This window comes from Myxine glutinosa, chromosome 2 (assembly GCF_964187855.1).
Source record: "Myxine glutinosa chromosome 2, kmMyxGlut1.1, whole genome shotgun sequence".
In the NCBI taxonomy this organism is placed as follows: Eukaryota; Metazoa; Chordata; class Myxini; order Myxiniformes; family Myxinidae; genus Myxine; species Myxine glutinosa.
Genome location: NC_136262.1, coordinates 9982739 through 10008995, shown reverse-complemented (window position 1 = coordinate 10008995; position 26257 = coordinate 9982739). Strand labels below are relative to the sequence as shown.

The 26257-nt window shown below is 44.2% G+C and overlaps 2 protein-coding genes across 5 annotated transcripts in view; one reads left to right on the top strand and one right to left on the bottom strand.

The window, feature by feature from the left end:
* The window catches only part of SEPTIN7 (septin 7), a 158693-nt gene extending 135312 nt beyond the window's left edge, over positions 1–23381 (top strand). For 2 of the 4 annotated variants that reach the window (XM_068108749.2, XM_068108750.2), the window contains exons 9-14: positions 7768–7819; positions 12248–12370; positions 12536–12556; positions 19049–19184; positions 22459–22601; positions 22729–23381. In XM_068108749.2, coding sequence (XP_067964850.2) covers positions 7768–7819; positions 12248–12370; positions 12536–12556; positions 19049–19184; positions 22459–22601; positions 22729–22768 — 515 coding nt within the window. In that variant the 3' untranslated portion in view covers positions 22769–23381. The remainder of the gene's footprint in view (positions 1–7767; positions 7820–12247; positions 12371–12535; positions 12557–19048; positions 19185–22458; positions 22602–22728) is intronic. The other 2 variants (XM_068108751.2, XM_078772973.1) reach the window with 1 other exon arrangement.
* On the bottom strand, positions 1652–4650 carry LOC144890969 (very low-density lipoprotein receptor-like). The gene is made up of 2 exons (XM_078772852.1): positions 2037–4650; positions 1652–1921 (listed from the first exon to the last, which is right to left on the bottom strand). The coding sequence occupies exons 1-2, from the start codon at positions 2763–2765 to the stop codon at positions 1652–1654; spliced, it is 999 nt and encodes a 332-aa protein (XP_078628978.1). The 5' UTR covers positions 2766–4650.
* Positions 23382–26257: the final 2876 nt, after the last annotated feature.

Genomic DNA, 26257 nt, shown 5'->3' with positions numbered 1-26257 from the left:
CAATATCTTCACTTCTAATGCACTTATAAACACAATTTTGGTGTCTACTTCTATGTTTTCATTGTCAAGGAATCCGATAATGATAAGATTAAAGGTGTATATATTAATCCTGTATCATATTTTCAAGATGGCCACCATTTCCCTATATAAAAAGGCTATTTTGCAGTTCCATTGATAACTTCTAGTTAGAAATTGAATTTGATGAACCTTCAAATATTAATACAATAACAGTCACAACCAAATATGTATTTATGACAGCTGAAGTAACTTATTTGCAATTATTAATGCATTGGTTATTATATTGGATTGTGCTTTTTACACAAATATATTTGGATACATGTGGACAGTTGACAATGACAATGGATTTTGTCTAGTAAAACTTGCGTTGTAAATAAACATAACAATTCAAACAAAAAGTGGACAAAACAAGTTTATGATTTTGAAATTTACTTTTATTTTCAGACTGACAAATAATAACTTTGTTTTGGAGCAACATGCATCCTTATTAATGTTTTACACAATGTTCAATCTTCATCATCTTCGTCCTGATAAGCAGCTACTGCCCTTGTCTGTTCGTTACAGCAGTATGATTCACCACTGCAACTGCAAAATATCGAACATGACATCTGTGCTACCACACAACCACACTTCCCTGTAGAACAGGGCCGACTGGTGGAGCATCCACACTTAATCAGCTGCAGAATGGTGACCGGTGCAGCAGACACATCAGGTGGGAGTGTGGTTGGACACAAAGTCGCACCGTCCTCACCTTCTTGCCATCCGTACTGAATGGGGTCCAGGTTTGGAGGGTCTGGCTGAGTGGAACCACCTTTAGAGGCCATTTTTCCCTGCAGAGCAGGGGTTAGCCTTTTTCGGGCACCGTGGTCCCCTTTTTGAAGCAATGTTTTATGGCCGGATGCCCCTCCTGCCGCCAACCCTGTTAGTCGCCTCTTGCGAAACACAGGGAATTACCAGTGAACTGGTACTCAATTTGCCGACCTCGGAAGGATGACAGGCTGAGTCAACCCCCCTTGGCGTTAATTCAGCGATCGACCAGGATTCGAACCCAGGATCCTAGGATCCCAAGCCTGCACCCTAACCGCTAAGCCAACACCAGGCTTCCACTTTTAGGTAATTGATGTGAATAATTTTTATGTCGTTTTAAAAATCGGAATGTGCCTTCATAAAATTGTTATCCACAAAGCACCGCGCGGAGGTCATGGAGTGATCGATAGCCCACCTTCAAAGAAGATTTCCAATGAGAGGAACTTACATAAACCGGACACACAGACATGCATATACAGACAAAAAAAAAAAAAGAGATAAATCCAACGACAAAAACGGTAATGTCTACAATGAAGTCCTTTTGCAAAATAACCAGCTTATGTCAGTGCAGGACTTTTGAAAGAACCAGTCTACCACTCGGTGATAGCTTAGCCCATGTAAGCAAATGGGTCTCCGGCCTACAAGTGTCCAATCATAAACCCATAGATACATCAAATTGTGATGGAGTAAAGCGTTAAGTGCCTGTGGCAGCAGTTTCATAAATATCGAAAGAAATCCAGCCCTTGGGACAAAGTGCAAGCTTCGGAGTGGTATCGGAGGATGGATTGACAGCGAGGAGTGTCTGGATAGTCGGATGTAAGGACGATCACTCGTCGAACTCTGTGTTCACCTGGGTGATTGGTTCGTAGATATTCTTTGGATATGCTCCTGTACCGATCGAAAGCTCATCTTCAGCAGTGGTCTTGCGATACACCGGGTTCACAAAGTTGATGCTCTTGCGGTTACGCCGGCGCCAGTTCCGCCAGAACAGCAAAGCACCGAATGCCAGCATGGTTAGCAACGTGATTGGAAGCAAAACGGACAGAATCGTTGTTCCAGAGTGCGCAGAAGCTTGTGATGTAGCCACTTGTACCTGCTGGGTCGGCTTTAGGAAGGAAGTCAGCGACATGGCTGTGTGTACTCGTTTGGATTACGATTCGCTCCTTGTGGCTTGGAGATTCAAGATAATTTGGCAACTGGAATGAAGAGACAGGTCCTGGCTGGCAGCGTAGGCCGTCAATATGCAACTGTGCACCGTCAGGACAAACACAGGTGTACTTAGCCGATCGGGCTGTGATCTGTGGAGCTGGCAAGCAAAGGACCTCACAGCCACCATTCGCCAACCCAGCATTTGAACACCAATCTGTGCCTACGGGCTGGAGCAGTTGGTGATACACCAGCAGGTCCTGTGCACTCTTCAAGTGTTGCACAACAGGCTGTAAGCCTTGCCCAGTAAACTTGTTCGCCTTGAAGATCGCCTCGCTCTGCCCATCGAGCCAGAAGACCATGTCCTCGAAAATAGCAATGGCGAAGGGGTGCTGAACGTGGCTGGAGGAGTGTACCACAGTTCGTCGATCCCCACCATCTAGGTCCACACTGGACAGTGAGTGCAACTTTGAGTCTGCCCAGTACAGGCGCTCGTTCAACAGTTCAGGTGTGATGCCATTTGGCCACTCGATATCTGAAGATACCAAAGTCTGGCGCCCAATGCCGTTCATGCCAGCCTTTTCAATCTTTGCCTTAACTCCCCAGTCTGACCAGTACACAAACCCTTTGAGGGGATCCACAGCAACTGCACTCGGTTCGCTGAGACCATAATTGAAGAGGGTCTTCTGACGCAAGCTGCCCAACTTCGCAACCCCCAATGTTTTCTTCACTGAATCAGTCCAGTAAATGTTCCGGTGGCCAGTGTTCCGTCTGGCTGAGTGGCTGATTTCCATATCAATACTTGATAATGAGCACGTTGTACATGCTGAACAAAGGCGTCATGTGATGCGGGCAACGACTTTAATTTTGGAGCAGATGTAATCTTAGAGTTGGCCATCTTTGACTTACACAAATGATACTGGTGTGTGGCCATATCACCTTCCACTTTGGAACCATAACAGGCAGCAATAAAAGTAGTTGCTTCAGATATCATCTTTTCCTTGTCTGCTTTCATCCGATCAAGTAAGGTGAGGTGATGTGCTCTCATTAGAACCTTCAATGCTGTGGCCTTTCCAATGCCAAATAAATACGAAACAGTATCGCATCCGGTCAGAGCATGTACAGCAGGTAGATATTCTGCGATACTTTTGTGTCTCAGTGCTGTCTGCCGTATGTCTATGTTGGCCCTCCCAGCACATGGACTCTCCATGCTGACATTCACAGTCATCTTTTCCTTGAGGTACAAATGAAGCAGCAGGACAAAGACATCTGTATCGTCGCAGACAACTTTGATGTGCGAGTCCTCACTGATACCTGACACTATTTGGACTAAATGATGGATGATGATGACATCTGCTTCTTCATGTTGTGTTTTCAGATCCCGTCTCCCGAGAATGGAATTGTTCCATATTTGTACTGGTGTTGGGTCTTTTCCGGTGATAACCAGTTTGTTCTGGTTGTTCTGAATGTGGGTCATTAGATACTGACATAACACATCGATCAGTTGTATTTTGTTGTAGGCTACATTGAGGACTACTTTTTGCGCAGGAAGTGTTGTGTGTAAGTTGAGCTGATGTTTTTGACTTGCATCATGACCTGCACGACTGGATCTTGTCATTTGCTTTGTGCTGCATTTGATGTACCTGTCGAAAATCAGGTAATTTTTGGTTTCCTGAATGATACACTTCACAATGTGTTTCACATCTGGAGTTCCTTTGTCTGTGTCCTCCACTGCTCTCAAGATGTTTGGTGCATGTCCCTTGAAGACTAGTAGACTAGCGTACCCATTTCCTGACAACTTTATGAGTTCTGATCCAAAATGTGCTGTTACACATTCGACAAGATGACGCCGTAACTGCTTATCACCACCAAATGAATTGACATGTCTTTAAGCTCCACAGAATTCCAAAGTTTACACTTATCTTTTTCCATCTCCTCGACGACGTGCAAGAAGGCTGTGTCAACATCTGTAGAGGTGCTTTTCTTTTTAGTGGCAGTTTGTATAGCTCTTGGTGACATGAAGGAATTATAGCAATCAAGATGATATTGGGCATCAGCAGCAGCATGCAAGTCGGAGAATGCCCCCTGGACTCGGAGGCGTACATCATCAGCTTGTATGTCATTGCGTTGGTCGCAAACAGTCAGAATCCTTAGCACAAATGGCATCTGATTCTTTCCTCGATCGACTGTTCTACATTTTATCACTTTTCTCCATCGCTGTGGATTTCGAGGATCAAGCTGTTCACATCGATTTCTACAGAAGATACAGTGCTTTTTGAAATCAAATTCACATGTATGAGAACGTCGTGTTTTCTTTGGTGGAGGATCCTCTTGCTCGTCTCATTTTTCATGCCTCTTTATATGCTGTTCGGATGTATATGTGGATACACAGCTTTTGTGGCACAGAATAGACTGAGAATCGGTTAGTTTTTCATGAAGCAAATCACCTCTACGTATATTACTTTTCATGATTTTTTTCTATTCTAGTTCTACCAGCAGTTAGTAATGTCTTAGAAGCATTAGAGCAGTTAAAGAAACAGAATGTACTCTCTTCAGAAGAAGCCATAGTCTACTGTTGTCACGTCACCTAAAAAGAAAAGAACGAATAGTTACTTTATGCATACGCAATCACTATTGAAATGATTATTTACAAAGTTAATGACAGCAACCTGGAACAAAAAGGAAAGAAATTGATCCGGCATCTAAGGTTGAGGCTGGTAGAGTTCTGGGGGACCTTGGGACCCAAAACTCATAATACAAAAACATATAAAAAGGCAAAATCGATGACTTTATCTGAATTGTATCGTTATCGGTGGATGCCATCTTCAAAGTATGATACATGTGTTATATATACAACTTTAATTATATCATTATTGGAATCTTTGACCTTGAAAACATAATAATAGTCACCAAAATTGTGTTTCTAAGTACATTAGAAGTGAAGATTTTACACAAAACAAAATTCATCGGAAATCAGTGGCGGCCATTTTGTTTTTTGCCTCTAAAAAAAATTCCTCAAGGGTGCCAGTGTGGCACCCGTCTGATTCTGATTCAGGATAGCTCAGAGATAATGAATCGACAACAAAACGTCATAATGACGCTACAACATGCTTTTTCACAATTCCGCTGGAGCCTTGACCTTGCAGAGAAAAATTTAAAACCAACTCCTGCAAGTCCTCCCTTTCCTCCACTACTCCATCGCCCCACGTCTGTACACCTAAAATCAATCCCTCAACTTCACCTTTTTCCGCTTTGCCAGGCTTATCCATGCTGTCTGTGACGTTCTCACTGCCAATATGGATCACCGACTGACTTGGCTGTTCTTCTTTACCATTGCCCTTCTCTTCCGAGTCGATTTGGGCCGGCTTTTTGCTGGCTCACGTGGGGGTTCAGAATGACGCCCACTTCTTCCCCCACCACCTTCTCCTATGCATATGTAGTTCGTAGACGCCTCTTGTGTAAACACAGATTGCACTGTGATGTTTCTGTAGCAGCGCTTTCGAGTCGCGTTACAGTGGGTTCGCTGTGGCGGAGAAGCCTCACACTGTGTGAAGGTATACAAAGGCAGGCTGTGTTTCCAGGGCACCACTTTGTTTTTTGACCAAACTTCTGGCTTTTTGTGGCATCAAATACAAGAAAGGAAGATCGATACGGTGACTTGTGCTCTACACGGCAAGGATGAAAGCCATACTATACCAGTTGGGCAGCCTGCGGGAGAGGTGCCGCCCCAGGTGCGCAAATTGAAGAATTTGTGGTCTGGTGGATGATGGAGTCGCACTCTTGTGCTATAGAAACTTCCTGGATCATAAAATTCGAGATTTGTTTTGATTGTGGCGGTACGTTTGATCAACCGCCCTTACAGGTTGCAGAGCAATAGGTAACCGCCCCACTGATCCCTGATTCTGTTTCTCACTCCAGCCCTCCTTGTTGGTCGTGTTCTTGAGCAGTTCCAATCATTCCCAGATACCTTGTTTAGCTCTGCTGGTGTTTATAGTGACTTTACGTGAGATCTGTATGAGGTCGTTATACATTATGTACTTGCTCTCACCAATGCATTTCTATATTTGCATCGCAATGTTATTTTAGGCAACGTTACCTCCACCACCAAAGGTGGACGTTGTTTTTACCCGCCGTATCTGTTTGTCTGTCTGTCTAAGCAGGATATCTCAAAATGTTATGGACGGATTCGGCGAAACTTGTTGGCCAGGTTGGGTGTGTGCGACAAGGACTAATCGGTTTAATTTTGGTGAAGGTCCAGATCCGGATCAGAGGATTTTTAAGTGATTCTTCACCATTGAGAGATGGGGCCAAAAACGATATATAGGATGGTATTTCAAAAAGTTGTGGATGGATTATGACGAAATTGGTGGATGAGTTAGTCAGGTGACGAGAACAAGCCGATTCGATTTTGGTTCATGTCCGGATTCAGATCCGGCCAAATTTGATCCGGATTCAGTAGATACAAAACGTAAACTGTTCAGCCTGTCGGAGGTATGCGCTCCACCAAGTGCTGTTCTACTTGCTGTTTTTTATATTCATATGCACTATCCCACTATAAGTCATATGACATGTCCATATAGAAGTTTTTGGAAATCCTTTTATATCCAGTTCCGTGAATTGCCATAAATTGTTTATATTTCACCAACTTGAACACTACAAACAGATTCAGCTCTGCCCATTCCCTCTTGTCCTGCTGTCGCTTTGCTGATCTTCCACCAACTGTTACTCGGCTTTTCCCTGAACTTTGACCTTTGTATAGGAATGATATATACTTGGATATGAAAATTAACATTGGCACACACAAACTCAACATTAGTTCCTGTTTAAATTGGTGCGCTTCTGCCATCTACAGGCCATCGATTCTATACGTTTTTAGTCCGCAGTCTCGTAGCATTTTGATGATCGCCTTATGTATGCCCATACACTGCTCACCGCAACCCTTTTAGGTAGTGGTACATTTCCTCATCACTAACATCTTCAGTATGCAAAAGTCAAATAATAACACAATCCTGATTGTACAAGAGCCTATCCCACTTTTACGATGATCCACTTGAAGCTAACAAAGAACTGCAAAGCACAATAATGGAAACGCATCGACGCTCACATCTCAAGTTGATTGTAACTCGAACAATGCTTTGAGGTGGAGGTACACACAAACTCGCCTCTGAGTTGTTAGGCCCGAGTTTGAATCCCAACCCAGGTATAAACTGTCATCCTGGTGTTCCACATGCAGGGTAATTCATCAATGTGTGTGCGCCGTCCCTCGGATGGACGTTGAACCGTTATCCTGTTTGCCGGAATTACTTAGTTGGGCGTTAAAGATCCTGCGGTGTCCTTCCCGAAGAGTCGGTGAGTTATTGCCGGGACCCTGAATGAATGAAAAGTTCCTGCGTGAAACGTGCAGCGGCACTGGGTCATCGGCACTGGGTCATTGGCACTGGGTCATTGGCACTGGGTCATCGGCACTGGGTCATCGGCACTGGGTCATTGGCACCGGGTCATTGGCACCGGGTCATTGGCACCGGGTCATTGGCACCGGGTCATCGGCACAGCCACGCCTCAGTAAATGATACAACTCACAAGGGCTGTTTTCGGAAATGTCTGATATGCATTCGCCAACAAGAATTGCTTCCTTACCTGTGAAACGCCAGTGTTTATTCTTGTCTGAGCACTCCGTAGTTTTTGTTTTTTGTACGAGACTCGTTTCCATTTCTTCCTTCGAGGGTTTGCGCAGAATGTGTTTAAATAATGATTCTCAAAAACTTGTTTGTTTTCTAATGCCTTTTGTCTTTGCAGTGGAAAACGGTGAACACTGCGACTTCACCATTCTTCGTAATATGCTCATCCGGTGAGTGTAGGAGACGCACATCAACCTGTACATGGGCCGATGTCTTCACTTTCATCAAACTCTTCTGTCGGTGTCCATTCTTGGATGCCCTGACCCCTGCAAGGCTTATGGTGTTTATAGCTCAATTGCTTTATCTGTTGTAATTCAGTGAAATGGTGTTTACACTTATCTTCCTGAGAGTGAAGAGGTCAGAGGATTTGTAAGGAGGGAGTAGGGTGGCGGAGGGAGTGAAAAGCCATGTTTTCCTCACCAAGTATGCCATTGCTCACCAGGAGAGCAGGACATTGTTTCAGACACGTTTTTTAAAACTCAAAACAATTGAGTTTAACCATGAACAGGAGTGGAAGAAACTCACTAGTAAACAAAGCCCTCAAGATGTGTTTATAGGAGCTCGTGCTGAAAAGTAAGGCCTGATATCCTTCTTTTTTTTTTTTAACAAAAGAAGAAAGAACTTCCTTTTCTTCTCCCGTGATGAAGCTAACTCCGAGGGCCTTTCACCCACTCACCGCAGGCAGGTTGGTGGTCTTTGTATTCTACCGACTCCTCTCCGGCCTTGCTCCCCCAGCTCTCTCTGTGCTCTGTCCCCCCCAATATTCCTACAGGTCGCACAAGATGTGCCAGCAACCCTCTTCTAGTGAAACTGCCAAAATCAAGACTCTCTATTCACCTAAACTCCTTCATTCCTCTTTACTCCCACCTCTCACTCTGCTCACCTTCACTCCTTCATTCATCTTTTCTCCCGCCTCTGGACCAAACTCCCTCACTCTCTTCAATCCCACTCCTCCCTCCAGGTCTTTAAAACAGCTGTTCACCACCATCTCTTATCTTCCCCCATCCAAAATCTTGATCTCTTCTACCCCCATTCATTCACCCCCAGATCCACTTTTTTTTTTGAAATCCTGACTTCTTTCTTTCCTGGAAGTCCTAGCAGTGTCCATGTGTTTTATACCTCTTCCCCCACCCCACCCGCCTTCCCGTGCCTCCTCCCCCCAAGCCTTCTCCCTCCCACCGATTCTCTGCTGTTGTATTTGTGTGCTTCCCTCTCTCTCCCCATATTGTCTCTCGCTCCCTTTATTACCTTCGCAAAAGCGGAAGGTTATGTTTTGATCGCTGTGTATTTATTTGTATGTCTGTGTGTGTGTGTGTGTGTATGTTATTCGCATAACTCAAAAAGTATTCAACCGAATTGCATGAAATTTGGTGGGATGATTGGTTATTATACGGGACACATTTGATTAGATTTTGGGAGCAATCGGGTCAAAGGTCAAGGTCAAGGTCACGAAAAGGTCAAAATCGTATTTTTGTTGTTCTGTTCCCTACACTCCCATGCCAAGTACAGAACAGTAGCTGCGGCGAAGGTATGCGCTCTACCGAGTGCCCGTTCTAGTTGTATGTTTTGTGTCCGTTTTTTTTTTTGGGGGACTGATGTTAGCTCTTACACGAGCCTCAATCTTGTATACAAAAAAAAAACAGGTAAAGATATTTAAATGAAACAAAGACAGATACGAACATTTATTTCGCAACATAATCACCCCTGCGGTCCAAACATTTTATTAACGCTCTAGCAGGGAAAATGGCCTTAAAATGCCTGTTGCTTGTTTGTTGGTCCAAACATTTCTACCAACGTTCAAGTAGTTTTGTGATGCCGTCACGATGGAACTGTGCGTCGGCCTGACTTGGCCAGCGCTTCGCACTGGCCTCTATCGTCAGAAGAAAAATGTTCTCCACAAAGGTGTTTGGGTAAGAGATGAAAATCTGATGGAGCCAAGTGAGGGTTGGTAATCTTTTGTGGTAGTACTCTGTTGACCGTGTCTTGCTTTCAGGATCGTAATAGCGGTGCACCCAACTCTCATCTCAAGTCATCTCATCATCTCCATTCAGTCATCCCAACTCTCGTCTCCTCTCATCTCATCTCCAGTTACTCATCCCAACTCTTGTCTCCATTCATCTCATCTCCAGTCGGTCACCCCGACTCTCATCTCCATTCATCTCATCTCCAGTCGGTCACCCCGACTCTCATCTCCATTCATCTCATCTCCAGTCGGTCACCCCGACTCTCATCTCCATTCATCTCATCTCCAGTCGGTCACCCCGACTCTCATCTCCATTCATCTCATCTCCAGTCGGTCACCCCGACTCTCATCTCCATTCATCTCATCTCCAGTTGCTCATCCCAACTCTTATCTCCATTCATCTCATCTCCAGTTACTCATCCCAAGTCTTGTCTCCATTCATCTCATCTCCAGTCTGTCATCCCGACTCATCTTCAGCGCTTCACGCTTCACATTACTGGCAATGGCGTGCTTCCCTGTCATCTTTACTAACGTAGCAATGAGACATGTATTGTCAGAATCACAAAACTTTTGCACCCAGTAGCGGGAACAATTGATGTGTGGACTGCACTTTGTTTCATTCGACGAATATCTTTACATATTTTGCAGAAAAAAGATAGTAGGCATTACTTTAAAACATGCCCTCATACAAGCAAACAATTCCCATTTCTTGCCACCCACTCCACCACTTCCATCTTTTACTTTCTGCAATGTCTTCTCTGGCAATAACTTTGCTTTAAAGCGTTATTTTCCAACATTACTTGCTCTGTTGTACGCCTGATTTGTATGTTGTTATTTATTTGTCTCTCTCCATATGGTAACTTTGTCCCCATGCTCTATCATGTTCCCATCTCGTGTCATTCTTCCTGAATCCACCTTGAAAATGTTACTATCCTTCCCTGCTTTGGTCATCGGGTTTCATGCGGTTCGAAGACTGGAGAGGTTTTCTGGAACGTCGTGCAAATGGTTTTGAAGTTTTCAAAAGATGCTCTTATAAAGTTATATGTTTCGAACAAAATGTTGATAAACTGAGTATCTATTATTGAATAAAAGAATAATCTAAAATAGCATTTCAGTTTTGTGCACATTGGAGAAATGCATGCATCCTACTTGGGCTGGACATCGGTAGGTATCTCAGAAGGTTGAAGATGTGAGATTAGAGAGGAAACTTTTGAAATTGAGATGCCACAATCCTGTTTTGGGGCAACAGAGGGAGCGAGGCCTGTTTCCTGACCTTTTTAGAGATGATGGACATTATTACCCTGCGCTCGCGAAGCGAAAAGCAGGGTTAACCATTCAGGTGCGTACGTGTGTGTGCTGTACGTGTCTGCATTTAAAAAAATTATTTTGTCGGCAACCGTTGGTCCGATTGACACGACATTTTACCATAGAAGCACCTCCGCCTGTAGAATTTTTTATTCTTAATTATGACGTCATAGGTCACGTGGTACGGACGTCATCTTGGAAAAACGTTGCACCTCTATATCTCCCAAACCACTGAATGGAAGAAATAGAAACATGGCTCATTGTCAAGTACTCACCAAGGGGAATAAAATGTGTTGATGGTGATGTCATCGGTGCCTTAATTATGACGTCATAATTCGACAAGTACAATGCTTGATCTGATCAGTATGAATAAAAAAAATTCCTCTGCAACTGTTAGACCGATGGACACGAAATTTTCACCATAGTAGCGCTAACCTCCTCCTTTAAAATATTTTAATGATAATCATGACGTCATAGGTCATGTGGTACAGGCGCCATCTTGGAAAAACCGAAAAGTGTTGCACCTCTATATCTCCAAAACCGCTGCATGGAAAATATTGAAACATGGCTCATTGTAAAGAACTCCATATGGGGAATAGGTGTTGTTAACGATGACGTCATTGGTGCCATAATTATGACGTCATAATTCGACAGGGACAACGCTTCGTCTGATCAGTTTGAAATGTATTGAGCGTGATCTATGCAACAATTATATTAGAGAATATAAATTTATGATGTCATCGCTCACGTGGTCTGGCAGCCATATTGGATCAAAGAAAAACAATGTTCAAAAACAGAAGAGTTGGCTCACAACAAGTTGACTGCGCAGGGTAAGTATTCTATGAATACCATCTAGTTTTCAGGGCTTTTGATTGTGTGTTATTCACGAGTGAACAGGGAAACGCACGAGTCGGTGGCCATAGTGGGGAGCTATTTTTCATTTGCTTATCAGATTTTGGAAAGTCAGGGGGAGTGGGAAAGACACGTCTGCAGAAGCTATCCCAGAAATGTCTTCCCAAGATGCTTATTGTCATAATTTGCTGAAACAAGATAATGATCAAAATGCACAAGGACTGTCATTGTTTCTAAAGAATGGGAAAAAAAACTGAGAATTTGCATAAATAACTAGAACGGTACTCAGTGGAGAGCATACCTCAGTGAACATTTTGTTTTGTTATACAGACAGACGAGGGGTGAAAACATAACCTCCATCCACCTTTGGTGGCGGAGGTAAAGAAATGACTCGTCCCTTCTGCCAGTGGATGTCTCTTGTCAAGGCACCACCATGACTTGTTTATAACCAGGCTCCCTTTTCCTTATTCTCCAAAAGGACACACATGCAGGATTTGAAGGATGTGACTAACAACGTGCATTATGAGAACTACCGAAGCCGTAAGCTGGCTGCCGTCACATGCAATGGAGACAACAGTAAAGCCAAGAGCACGGTCAGCAAGTAAGTCGTACCAGCATGCCCGGATGGCTTGTCCACCCACGTGTTCGATGTTTGCGTGTCATGACTCCATCCTGACATCGCATCCCGAATTGGGAATTTCACCAACGATAATGATGCTGCTCATCGACGCTTCTTGATAAACTGATCTTCCCTGTTATTTTTCAGGTCTGTCTCGAGCGAAGGCAAGTAAGTAACGCGTTTGATTTTATTCTCATATTCAGTAAGAATTTTTGAACCAAGCAATATGTTTGCCGTGTATCGAGTTATTTCGCAAACACCAGTGTCCACGCCCAAACTTATTGTGCTACAAAGGTCGAATGTCATGATTGAGCAGTATTTTTTTCTGGGAATCGGGGCTCATGGAAGAATGAAACAAATGTCTCAAAGGGTCAGTGTATACAAAAAGTGGGACAAAGGGAAACGAGATGAGATTGTGCAGATGCACCACAGCACCAATCGGTGTGATTTTCTTAACTGTTTGACTGTAAGGTTGGGTGTTGTTGTTTTTTTTGTTTTTTTGTATACATGGTCGAGGCTCGTGTAAGAGCTAACATTAATCACAACAAACTGACACGTAAAACATGACAAAGGGAGCGGGAGACAAGATGGGGAGAGAGAGGGAAGCACACAACTACAACAGTAGGGAACAGGGACATCGGGAAATCTGTGGGAGGGAGAGGGCTTGGGGGGTGGGGGGGAGTAGGCATTGGAAGGGGGGCAGGTAGGATAGGAGAGGTAAAAAAACACATGGGCACTGCTAAGACTTCCAGGAAAGAAGTCGGGATTTAAAAAAAAGTGGTTCTGGAGTGAATTAATGGGGGTAGAAAAGATCAATGTATTGGATGGGGGAAGATAAGAGATGGTGGTGAACAGCTGTTTTAAAGACCTGGACGGAGGAGTGGGATTGAAGAGAGTGAGGGAGTTTGTTCCAGAGGCGGGAGAAAAGAGCAATGAAAGAGTGAAGGTGAGCAGAAAGTCTTGATTTTAGCAGTTTAACCATAAGAGGGTTGCTGGCAGATCTTATGCGACCTGGAGGAATATTTGGGGGGCAGAGCCCAGACAGAGCTGGGGTAGCTAGGCCGGAGAGGAGTCTGTAGAAGACAGAAAGACCACCAAACCTGCCTGTGATGAGTGAGTAAAAGGCCCTCACAATCTGCTTCATTGCGGGAGATTCCAATGATTCTGAAAGCTTTGGTTTCAACAGCGTGAAGCTGAGCGAGGTGTGAGGCAGGAGCACCAGCCCAGAGGGGAGAGAACAGTATTCCATTGAGCTGGGGGATGAAAGCCTTGTATGTGGTGAGGAGCTCTGGTGTGCCAAGGAAGGACTTCACACGACGGAGGATGCCCAGTCGGCGACTGGCTTTGGAGGCCAGCTTGGAAATGTAGTTTTCCCAGGAAAGATCATGGCATATAATGAGACCCAAAAGCTTGAGTGACAGAACTTCTTGGAGAGGATTGTTGAGAAAGTAGATGGGAGGGTTGTCCAGTCGGTCTTTTCAGAGAGACAAAGTGAGAGTGTGAGATTTGTCAGAATTGAAAGACATGTTCCACTTGTTTGATCAGTCTGTGATTTTGTCCAGGTCTGCAGAGAGTGAAGAGGCTGCAGACTGCCGATCTGAGGGATGAGGTATGAGGAATGGAGCGGCAGACATTGGCGTCATCAGCAAAGAGATAGAGGATTTTCCAGAGAGTCAGAGAGATCATTGATGAAGACCAGAAAAAGCACAGGGCCCAGAACACTGCCTTGGGGAACTCCAGCCTGAACAGGAAGGGGACATGAGAGAAACCCATTCAGGGCCACACGTTGACTACGACCAGAGAGGAAGTCCGCAAGCCATGCATGGAGATTTCCATGGATACCAAAGGAGGAGAGTTTGGTGAGCAGAGCGGGGTGCCAGACCGTATCGAAGGCACGTGATATGTCAAGGGAGACAGCTCTAATTTCCTGTTCGACATTGAGGACCTCCATCCATTGTTGAGACAGCAGAAGCAACATGTCCAGAGTAGAATGACCTGATCTGAATCCAAATTGATGATCAGAGATCAAGCCATTTGAGAAGAGAAAGGATTTGATATCCGAAGCAATGATGGATTCCATGACTTTGCTGATAATTGGGAGCAGGCTGATTGGTCTGTCGTTGCAAGGATCTGTTTTTCCACCTTTTTGTGTGAAGCGGTGATGTTGGCTGATTTCCAAGCTGAAGGCAGATGACCTTGAGCAAAAGAGAAGGTGAATAGCACAGAGAGAGGGTGTGAAAGAGCGGCAGAGCAGGATTTTAGGACCCGTGGGCTGATGCCATCTGCTTCATTTGCAGAATCAGTTGAGGATTGACAGAAACTTCTCCACCTTGTCAGGAGAGGAGTCCAGGAGCAGCTGGGATCGACTGGGTAAGGTGGGTACACAGAGAGACAGCTTTGGGACACAAGATTTTGAGGCAAACACAGAGTTGAGGCATTCAGCTTTTTCACGTGCGGAGTCAGCCGTGTAGCCATTTGAGGTGAGGCAGGGGATGGAGGGGGAACAAACACCAGAAACAGATTTGACCAGATGCCACCAGGATTTGTAAGAGGGAGACAGGTTTGAGAGTTCAGTCTTGAGAGTCGAGAGATATTGTTTCCTGGCTTTCCTGAGGGTGGACACACACTTGTTCTGGGCTTTGTGAAAGGAAATGAGATTTCCTTCCGTTGGATTTGCTTTCCAGGAGGCGAAGGCAAGTTGTTTCAGGGCAACTGCCTCACCACAAGGTTCTGTGTACCATGGACGGGAGGAAGGGTATGACAACTGAAGACGAGATGAGATAAATCTGTGCATGAGAGAGAGCAATTTACTGTGGAAGAATTCCCATGATGAGTTGATGTCAGAGGCAGTCGAGATGGGAGACCAGTCCAGATGATTGATGGCTGCTTGAAGACCGTGCCAGTTGGCCCGAGTGAAATGCCAGACTCGTCGACGCTGAGGAGGCTCTCTGAGAATGGCCAGAGAGATGTCCACTTTAACAAGCACATGGTCAGATGAGCCGATTGGAGCAGAAGAACAGCAGCAGACATTTGCAGGGAAGTTTGTCATAACCAGGTCTAGAAGAGAAGATGCTCCGTTGACTGAGATCCGGGTCAGGAAATTGACAGATTGTGTCAGTCCCAGTGAGTCACAGAAGTCCTTTGCTGAGGAGCCATGGCTGGTGAGAGAGGTATCCACACCCAGCCAGCTGGCATGATGACAGTTTAAATCACCACATATGAGGAAGAGAGAGTTTGGATGAGTAGATAGAAGTTGGTCCATGTTATCAGACAGCGAGATGTAGATGAAGTCATCACTGTTTGGTGGGTGGTACAACACACATGAACAAAAGGTGGGAGCGAAGGGGAAGCCGTAGCCAAAGGTATTCCTGGGGGTGAGGTGGAGAGAGGGCAGTGCAGGGCGAGTGAGGAAGAGAGTTTTTGATAAAGATAGCAACCCCACCACCAGGACGAGGCTCAGGTCGATCATACCAGAGGAGGGAGTAACCAGGAAGAGATATTACGGAATCAGAGACATCATGAAGGAGGAAAGTTTCTGTTAAGCAGATTAGGCCCCATAAAAAAAGTATTATCTTATCACCCTCGCGTGCATCACTTTTTGTAGAATTCCGATTTATTTATTTTTTTCGATCGTCTTCGGTCTTTTTTTGATCGAAAAGCGGACTTTTTTGCTCGAAAAGCGGACGATTTCTTCTGAATAACAACGAATGATTCCTTTCGTGCTCCGGAAGTCATCAGATAGATAGTTTTTACTTTATGCGCATGCGCAGTTACCTCAATGACTGTTCGATCCTTTGTGTGTGCAAAAAAAAAAAAAAAAAACCGCCCTCCCTCATCGCTTGTCCAGCCTGGATTGGGTGATAAGATAATACTTTTTTACGGGGCCTATGTCTGGTTTGTCAGAAGCAACCTGTATGGAGAGATCAATCAGGTTTGAGCGAAGGCCCCAGATGTTCGAGGTCCATACCATTAATGACTAGCAGAGGTACCCGGCTTTGCACGGGAGTGGGAGGAGGAGGGGAGGGGGAAGAGGAGGGGAGGGGAACGGGGGGGAGGGGGGAGGGGGAAGCGGGGGAGGAGGAGGGGAGGGGGAAGAGGAGGGGAGGGGAATGGGGGGGAGGGGGAAGGGGGGGAGGGGGGGAGGGGAAGGGGGGAGGGAAGGGTGCGGGGGTGCCCAGGGGAAGAAGGGCCCCTCCCCTCCCCCTCCCCCCCTTTCCCCTCCCCCCCTCCCCTCCCCCTTCCCCCTCCCCCTCCCCCTTTCCCCCTCCCCCTCCCCCCTCCCATCCCCTTCCCCCTCGTTCCCCTCCCCTTCTCTTCCCCCTCCCCTCCTCCTCCCCCTTCACACCAGGGGGGTTGACTCAGCCTGTCATCCCACCGAGGTCGGAAGTCGGAACTCATTGTCGTCAAATAAATGTAGCCTGTATGTTTCACTCTTTGTCACATGCCGTTGGTCCCATGTCAATCGGATGAAGTTGAAAAATTAACGTTACGAAGGTTCTCTGGGACGTACTGATTCCGAATAATGAAGTTGAAAAATTAACGTTCCGAAATACGCTAATTACGCTAACAGAAGCGCTGGAGGGAGCACTGCGCTCCCTCCCTTAGATTCCCTCCCTCTTCTGCTAGCGCTAATTACGCGTAACACACTAATTTTAAAACCCGAAGTTTTTTTAATTTTAAGGTGTGCTGTAGTCAGAAGCGCTAGAAGCGCTGCGCTCCCTCCCTTCGAATCCCTCTCTCTTCTGCTAGTGCTAATAATACGCTAATTTTTAAAACACGAAATTTTTAAAATGTTTATGTCTCCGTGACATTCCTGGGACCATCCCGAGTCGAACAGTACTTTCCGCTCGCAAATCCGTCCACGGGTTCTCGAGATCTTAGAGATCATAGATACATAGATCAGGACCAACTCTACTTTATATATATAGAAGAGGAAGGGGGAGCATCGGATACTGGACAGGGGTGGGGAGGGTAAGATGAGGAGAGGAGGAGGAGGTACGGAGAGCTGTTGATAGTGTGTGAGAGATTTCAGAAGAGCTAGGAGAAAGGGAAGGATGATGGTGTTTGGGTGAGGTACAGTGAGGTGTTGTTTGAGGCGGGGGGGGGGGGGGGGAAGTTTGGAGGAGATGGAGGTGAGAGTTGGAAGTGAGAGGAAGTGGGGAGGATACTTTGAGGAGAGGTGAGAGGGGAGAATTGGAGAAAAAAAATGTTGAAGGGGAGGGGTGAGAAGGGAATTTAGGAGGGGTGGGGTGAGGTGGAGTTCAGGTGAGGGGGAGTTTTGGAGAGGAGGAGTGAGGAGGGAGTTTAGGAGAGGAGGAGTGAGGAGGGAGTTTAGGAGGAGAGGGGTGAGGGGGTTTGTTTAGGAGAAGAGGGGAGGGGTGAGGGGGGAGATTAGGAGGGGAGGGGTGAGTTTAGGAGTGGAGTGGCAAGGGGGGGAGTTTAGGAGGGGAGGGGCAAGGGGGGAGTTTAGGAGGGGAGGGGAGAGTTTGGATTTTAGAAAGTGTTTGGACGATTAATGGAAGACGAACATTTATGTCAAAATGAATTACTTGTGATTTTTCGAGTCAGAGGTCCGTTTGAAAACGTTGGAGGAGGGTTGGAATGCAGGTGAGTTTTGGGAATGTAGGAAGGAAGCACTGCAATAGATTGAATTTTTATTTGAAGTGAAGAGATTTGGTGAGCAAATCGAAAACAACCTTTTAAAGAAGAAGAAGAAAAGTGTGTTATAATATACAACGGAATACAACACTTCAGGGGAAAGTTTAAACATTTTAAAACTAAACCATGAAAACTATCTGGGGAAATTCCCTAAATGAGGGCATGAAGGATTCCTCAAGGGGATTTAGGATTCCAGCACAGGTTCAGGAACAGAATAGGAGATTGACAGCCAGGAGAGCAGATAACGAAGGAACAGAGAGGTGTATAAGCAAATATGTTAGTACGGGAGGAGAGGCCTACTTATTAAATTCTTCGTTAATATGTTGTTTTTGAAGGTCAGGTGAAAGTGGATCAGAGGAAGAAGGAGAAAGTTGAAGGAGTATGGTGAATTGGAAAGGTGTCTTTTGGCTGGAGAGGATTGAGTTATGAAGGAAGGAGAGGGAAAAAAAACGGGTAGGGTGAAACACGTGGTCGAAGAACGAACGGACACGAACAAAAGGAAATTAATATACATATATATATATGTATATATATATACATATATATATATTTTTTATTTTTTTAAATTAAGACTTTAAACAAAGGGTACGATGTTCGGGGAAGTTTGGGGTGAAAAGAAAGACTGGAAAAAACAATGAGAATGAATGTAAATGGACCACAAACGACTGACCGCCGAGAGGAGACAACAAAGCCTCGAGGGACCAGGCCTGAAAAACGCAGCAGGAAACAACCGACGATTATATACAGGTATGCACGATCCACACCAAGATCTTCCCAGAAACGCTCAGTGGGCACACACACCGTAAAATATAAATAGTTTTGACAAAAATACAAATGGGAACAAATACGCAACTTTAATAGCGTGGAGACTGGAGAGCTTGGAAAACACAGCCTCGCCGGCGGAAGCCACTTGCGGTCGTGCTGGATGTGCTGGTGGTGCAGTTGTGTGCAGGTGGATGATGGATGTGTTTCACTGAATGCAAAATAAATGTGCTTTTGCAGAAGTCCACTTGCGCAGATGGAGGAGGAGAAACGGGAACACGTGGCTAAGATGAAGAAGATGGAGACCGAGATGGAGCAAGTGTTTGAGATGAAAGTCAAAGAGAAAAAGCAGAAACTGAAAGATTCTGAGATCGAAGTTTGTATTCCGACCATGTTGTTTTGTCCTTTTTTGCTTTATTTTATTATAGCAGATTCTTCTTCTTCTTCTTCTTCTTACTATTATTATTATTATTATTATTATTATTATTATAATTAATTGGATCAAACATTGCGCATCTGCGTCTCATGCGCATCTGCAGACAATATTTCCAAAACGAATAAAACTGGACTTTACCAAAACCTGGTACAAAAATGGAAATTGGGTGAGGTGAGGAAAAACAAAGGTGAGGAGAGAAAAAAATTAAGCTTTTCCGACATGTGATCCTTCCACGAGGCATCAGCATAAGAGATGTGGCCGTACGATCTTGGCTCATGCAATTCGTCATCTAACGATTCTGGGTCTGCCACCATTAGGTGCCCATGGTCTCCATGCCATGGAGTGATGAATTCGTAGACGAGAGTTGCTCCTCATCATTGGAATTTCGTTCATTGGCGCTCCCATCCCCTCTCCTACCACCATTACTCCCCATGATGCCCTCAGATCAGCACGTAGGCCTCTTGACATCTTCAATCCTTGATGACATGACCCTGAGCCAACATCCGAAAAGCTCACTTAAAGCTGAGCTCCAGGCCCACTGGCATGTCAAACTTAAGGGAATAGCATACTTGTACTGTTTAAGTTCTGTACACCATTCAATGTCATCAAAATTGCTCTAAACCAGCATCGATTAATGTCCAAACCTGATTATTCCTCCAATGTCCCACTGAGCGCAGAAAGAAAATTAGAGTGCCCCCTTTCCCCCACCCTGCTCCAAGGTCAGAGTTTGTCTCGCATTACAGAAGTCGAGTCCTGCTTGTGTCTGCGTTATCTGTGTGAGCCTTAGGCCCTGTAAAAATAACAATAGTCCACTGTATCACGTGCCATGCTGCATGCTCATCTCCAGTTTTTTGTCATCTTTTTCCTTTTATTCTTGTCCCAATGTCATTGGTCACATGGTCTGGTGGCCATGAGTGAATTGAAACGAAAAACGTAAAAAATATTTTCCAGAACTGCTTAAGAGATCGAAGTGAAACTTCATATGTATGATTGACAAGCCATGAGGACTATCGTTTGAATTTTTTTTTTCATATTCATCTTCACTGACGCGATATAGCCTCAATGTGCACAAAAGCGGGCGATTAAATATCCTAATAATCGATCAATAATAATCAATAAAGCTATGGATAATGGCAATGTATGTGACATGATAGGGTCGTGGATGACACAGGTATATGGGCCATCTTAACAGTGGGCCATAATAGTATCGTGTTCAGTTGACGATGGTATTTTTGTTCAGAATGAGCATCAAAAAGATGGTGAGGCTATGCGTCAAAACTAAAGAAAAGGTGAGGTGAACGGTGCTTATGTGTGCCGTTCTCGTTCTCCGTTTGTGGAACTCTCTGTCATTTTGAGCAGAGCTTCACGACGGCGGCTCACCATAAAAAAAAATTTTAAAACACCCTTAGAGGCCATTTTCCCCCGCAAAGCAGGGGTTGGCCTTTTTCGGGCACCGTGGTTGTTGTTGTTTTGGTCCCCTTTTTGAAGCAATGTTTTACGGCCGGATGCCCTCCTGCCGCCAACCCTTTTTGCCGCCTTTAACGACAAACAGGGAATTACCAGTGAACTGGTACTCAATTAGCCGACCTCGGAAGGATGACAGGCTGAGTCAACCCCCCTGGCGTTAATTCAGCGATCGACCGGGATTCGAACCCAGGATCCTAGGATCCTAAGCCGGCACCCTAGCCGCTAAGCCAACACCAGGCTGCATATGATTGGTGATAAAGAACACGATCGTGATGCAGTGGTTCCATTCACTGAACAGACATGGGGAACAGCTGCTGACATAGCCCAAGCCAGAGAACAGTATCAGAAGAGATCAAAGTACCTTGTTATATGTCAACCCATTAACTTTGAAGCTGAACCACTGCCTCACTATGGCTTTCACAGTGGCTGTTATAGTAAATTTACAGCTTATCGGATACAATAGTAAATGGAATAGCACACAAGGATGTTGTTTTGATGTTTAATTTTTGCATTACTTCCCCATGACTTGACGACTCAGTTTAGTTTACCCGGCTGTAAGGATCAAAATAGCCGTGCACTAAATCTGTTGGGTTGGGTAGGGTTAATGGAGGTAGAATAGACCGCAGGTAGGAGATGGAATGACACGTTGGTCCTGGAATCATGATGACCCACCATCCTCCTCCACACCCCCCCCCCCCCCTATCCCCCTCCCCTTTAAAAAAGGTTTATCCATTTGTTTTCAATTTTTTAATAATGTTCTTCATTGTCAGCTGTTTGTACATTTCGCATGAATTACTTAGGCCAAGAGGTGAGGGCAAGTTTAACGTAGAGTGGTTAGAAATGTCACCTGAAAATGAATATTTCTTGTTATGCGAACAATGATCCACATCTCACGAGGGATATCATGAACAGCCATCTTTTTTAAACCGTGAGTGGTTCAAAATGTCACTAAGATGAATGCTCTTCGGAGGTCTGCCTTAAAGGAAAGAATAAAGAAGTGTGTAACATTATATCATCTAAACAAGGAAGTGAAGGCCTTGAGGAAATTGTAAATGTATGCTCATCCTTTATCAAGGTGAGCAGGTGATGTGGAACTCAGAATGTCTTGTTTGCTTTCTTCTTGCAACAAAAGTACCTTCTGCTTTGAACAACTTGTCTGTTGTTCACAATATGAATGATCGTTTTAAAGCAATTTCCCCCCACTAGAGCACGGGTTAGCCTTGCGGGCCCCATGACGATCATGGTTCCCTTTTTGAGGCAATGTTTTTATGGCCGGATGCCCTTCCTGACGCCAACCCTTAGTCGCCTCTTACTATGCGCAGGGATACGGTGTACCTATTCTCAATTGGGGTACACATCAGGATCATTCATCCCAGCAGGCTGGTACTCAATTTGCCGACCTCGGAAGGATGACAGGCTGAGTCAACCCCCTGGCGTTAATTCAGCGATCGACCGGGATTCGAACCCAGGATCCTAGGATCCCAAGCCGGCACCCTAACCGCTAAAGCCAACACCAGGCTTTGTTCACAATATAGTGTCTTATAATAAATTACCTAGTTAAGTACAGCATGTCTAAATCTTCACTTGTTTGTTCGATTATATCCTTCTCTATGGGTCACTTACTCCGACCCTCATCCCCAAAGGCCTGTTAAGATTTGGGTGGGAAGAAAACACTAACTTGATTATTTCCTGCCTGTGCGAACCAACCCCGTGAATATGTATCCTCGTCCCAATTTGTCATCGTTAGCTCCAACGACGCCATGAACAGATGAAGAGGAACCTGGAGGTGCAGTTCCGTGAGATGGAGGAGCGACGCAAGCTCTTCGAGGAGGAGAAAACCTCTTGGGAATACCAGCAGCGGGTGCTGGAACAACAAAAGCTCGACAGCAAGTATGTCTGGCGCCGTCACCTGTACAACCTGCCATTCATGTAGCATGAAATAATGGTACCTTGGTTTCTATCCTCCAAACGGTTTTTGATTAACCAGTCTGTCGTTTTTTGTTTTTGTTTTCATCAGGACCATGGAAAAGAACAAGAAAAAGGGGAAAATATTTTGAGGGTCAGCAAGATGTAACGAGTTGAATAAACATGATTGCCATGGGTATGGGTTGAGAGCATTGACGCATTATCTGGTATCACGACCGACGGACTTCGGTGAACCATCTCGGCACATCGGGCGTCCGGACTCGCACCATGCAAGATCCGAAGCAGCGCGCGCGGACACCTTGCAATTTGTCACCGAGAAGCAACTACTTAGTCGTGTAACAAAAATGGAATTGTCGACACATTAAAGGACCCCCGTGCTTATTCGTTCGGTATGTATGGGACGAGATCTAAATTGTAAACAAACAGAAATAAAAGGATTGCCTTTGCATACCCGATAGGTAGTGTTGATACTTTGTTCATGTATGACAGAATCGTTTACACAAATAATAACTACAGGACATTCCTCATGACCGTTTTCACCCTTTTTTTTTTTTTGTTGTTGTTTTTTGATTATTTTATTTTTTACATTTTCTTGCCAAAAACTCTCCTACATTGTTGTGCATAATGCATCACATAACTCTGGCATTGCATATTGGACAAAGGGGAGAAACGACATAAAGTTAAATGCTATTTGTTTTTTAACAATGCTTGTACAAAAGTTGAATAAAAGAGTGGCAAAGCGTGCAGGTTGTTTTGAATGGGTTTGTGAGTGCTCGTTTTATTGTTCCAGATGTCGAATTGTGGGTTATTGCCCTGCGCTCGCGAAGCGAAAAGCAGGGTTCGGCGATCAGTTGCGTAAGTGCGTCTGTATTTTTAACATTCATTTTATCGGCAGCCATTGGTCCGATTGACACTAATTTTTAACCACAGGGAGCGCCTCCGCCTTTAGAAATGTTTTTTATTCAAAAATATGACGTCATAGGTCACGTGGTATGGACGCCATCTTGAAAATTTTTACACCTCTATATCTCCGAAACCGCTCATTGGAAAAAATTGAAACATGGCTCATTGTCAAGTACTCCATATGAGGGATAAGATATGTTAATGATGTCATCGGTGCCTTCATTATGACGTCATAATTCGACAAGTGTAATACTTCATCTGCTCAGCATGAAATTTTTTCCTCTGCAACTGTTCATCTGATAGACACGAAATTTTAATGATGTCATTAGTGCCTTAATTATGACATCGTAATTTGACAGGGACAACGCTTAGCCTGATCAGTTTGAAATTTATTGAGCATGATTTGCACGATTATATTAGAGAATGTAAATATATGACGTCATCACTCACTTGGCAGCCATATTGGGTCAAAGAAAAAAAATACTTCAAAAACATGTTGGCTCACACCAAGTTGACTGTGCAGGGTAAGTATTCTATGAATACCATGTAGCTGAGTGAGGTGGTTGGGTGTGTGAGGCCCAATTGTTAACTTGCATTAGATGTCATGTTAGATGTGTTTAAAACGGGAACTTCAGCTCGTGATCTAAAAATCAAATTTCCTATCATTAAAACTACCTCCCACACCGCTTTTTATTCCACATAATTTGAGGACTGTCTTTTGTCTTTTTCCTTCTAATGCCAGTTTTGGAGCATCACATCTGTCTTTCCTGGGCTCTTTGTAATCTAAAGCTTTCAATGTTACTGGCATCTCGGTGCTGAAGCATTATCACAAGGCCTGCTGCTCATCGTGTAAAGGTCGGTGGTCCTGTTTTTTGTTGTTTAAATCTGACCCTCCCCAATTCCTCCAGGAAACGTGTTCCTCCATTAAATTCTGTCAGGTTAATCTCCCATAATCCAAACTTGTTGCCCACCTCCACTTTTCTTTGTGGAGCTTAGTTCAATCCCACTCTTCATTTCATGGCCTCCAGTGGGTGGTGCACTTCCATCTCGTGTCACACCTCTCCCCTTCCTGACCTGAAGTATTTTCTACCTCAATTAACCCCACATACCCCCAACCCTCCTACTTGCAGATTACCGTTTCCTCTCCATTTATTCTTTTTTCTCTCTTTCTTTTCTTCTTTCATTCCCTTGCTTGTTGTGTCAAATGCGTTGTTTTGTACAAAATCTTATTTATGTCTGTCTGCTTTATTTTTATAAGCACCACGTGTGTGTAAGCCTCCGATACTGCCTACAGCATTGAGAAAAGGGCTTATTGCTGCTGTAGGATTTGTTTTTACAATACGGACCCTCAAAATTTAATGGTACCACAGTTTCTTTGATCCCAAGTACCATGAGTACTAAACCATAATTTAGAAAAAAAAACAAAAAACTTCTTCCTGCACTCTCAGCACTCCAAATTTCCGAAGTGCATCTTGGAGCCGGCAGGGACTTTCAGAATAATTTTGTATCGATAATGGAAATATAAAGTACACTTTTTGAGTACAGGGTTAACACTTTTTTCTTCTTTTTTTTTTCTTTTTTTTGTATACTGAATCGAGGCTCGTGAAAGAGCTAACATTTATTTCACAAACAAATCAACCAAACAAACAAAATATACAAAAACAGGGAGCGGAAGACAAGATGGGGAGAGAAGGGGAAGCACACAACCACAACATTTGAGAGCAGGGAGAAGTGTGGGAGGGAGAGGGCTTGGGGGCAGGAGGCGTTTTTGACGTTGACCTAATTTTAAGGTCATGACCTAATTATAGACATTTTTACATTTTTCACCATAACTTGGCTTACGTTTCTCTGGAACAAAATTGTCCTCAAGATCTAGTCCAGAGCAAGGTGCATTTACACTTGATTTACATCATACCGCTACAGGTTAAAGGTGAAGTTCTTGCACTCCTAAGAGTATTAAACCATCATTTAGGTTTGTTTTTTTTCTGCCAATGTCCAAGGACTTTTGGAATCGAATTTTGCATCAATAATGGTAGGTAATACAATTTATGTAAATAATGGTAAAATTGATACCTAATTAATATAATTCATTAATTGATACCAATAATAGTAAAAAGAATTGACTTTGACCTAATTTTCAAGGTCATGACCTAATTATATACATTATACATAGCAATTTTCACAAACTTGACAGGTTTGTCCGATCATAACGAAATTGTCCTCTAGATAGCCGAGAGCAAGTAGCATTTACCCTCAATTTAAATCATCCCTCTGGGTTAAAGGTTGAGGTCAAATGATGGTCTAAAAACGCATTTTGTCATCCCTCAATTTAAATCATCCCTTTGGGTTAAAGGTCGAGGTCAAATGATGGTCTAAAAACGCATTTTGTCATCCCTCAATTTAAATCCCTCTGGGTTAAAGGTCAAGGTCAAATGATGGTATAAAAATGCATTTTGTCATCCCTCAATTTTAATCATCCCTCTGGGTTAAAGGTCAAGGTCAAATGGTCTAAAAACGCATTTTGTCATCCCTCAATTTAAATCCCTCTGGGTTAAAGGTCAAGGTCAAATGACGGTATAAAAACGCATTTTGTCATCCTCAATTTAAATCATCACTGGGTTAAAGGTCAAGGTCAAATGGTCTAAAAACGCATTTTGTCATCCCTTAATTTTGCCAACGCCGAATCTCAAATCAAATGGAAGACCAAATACTGCATT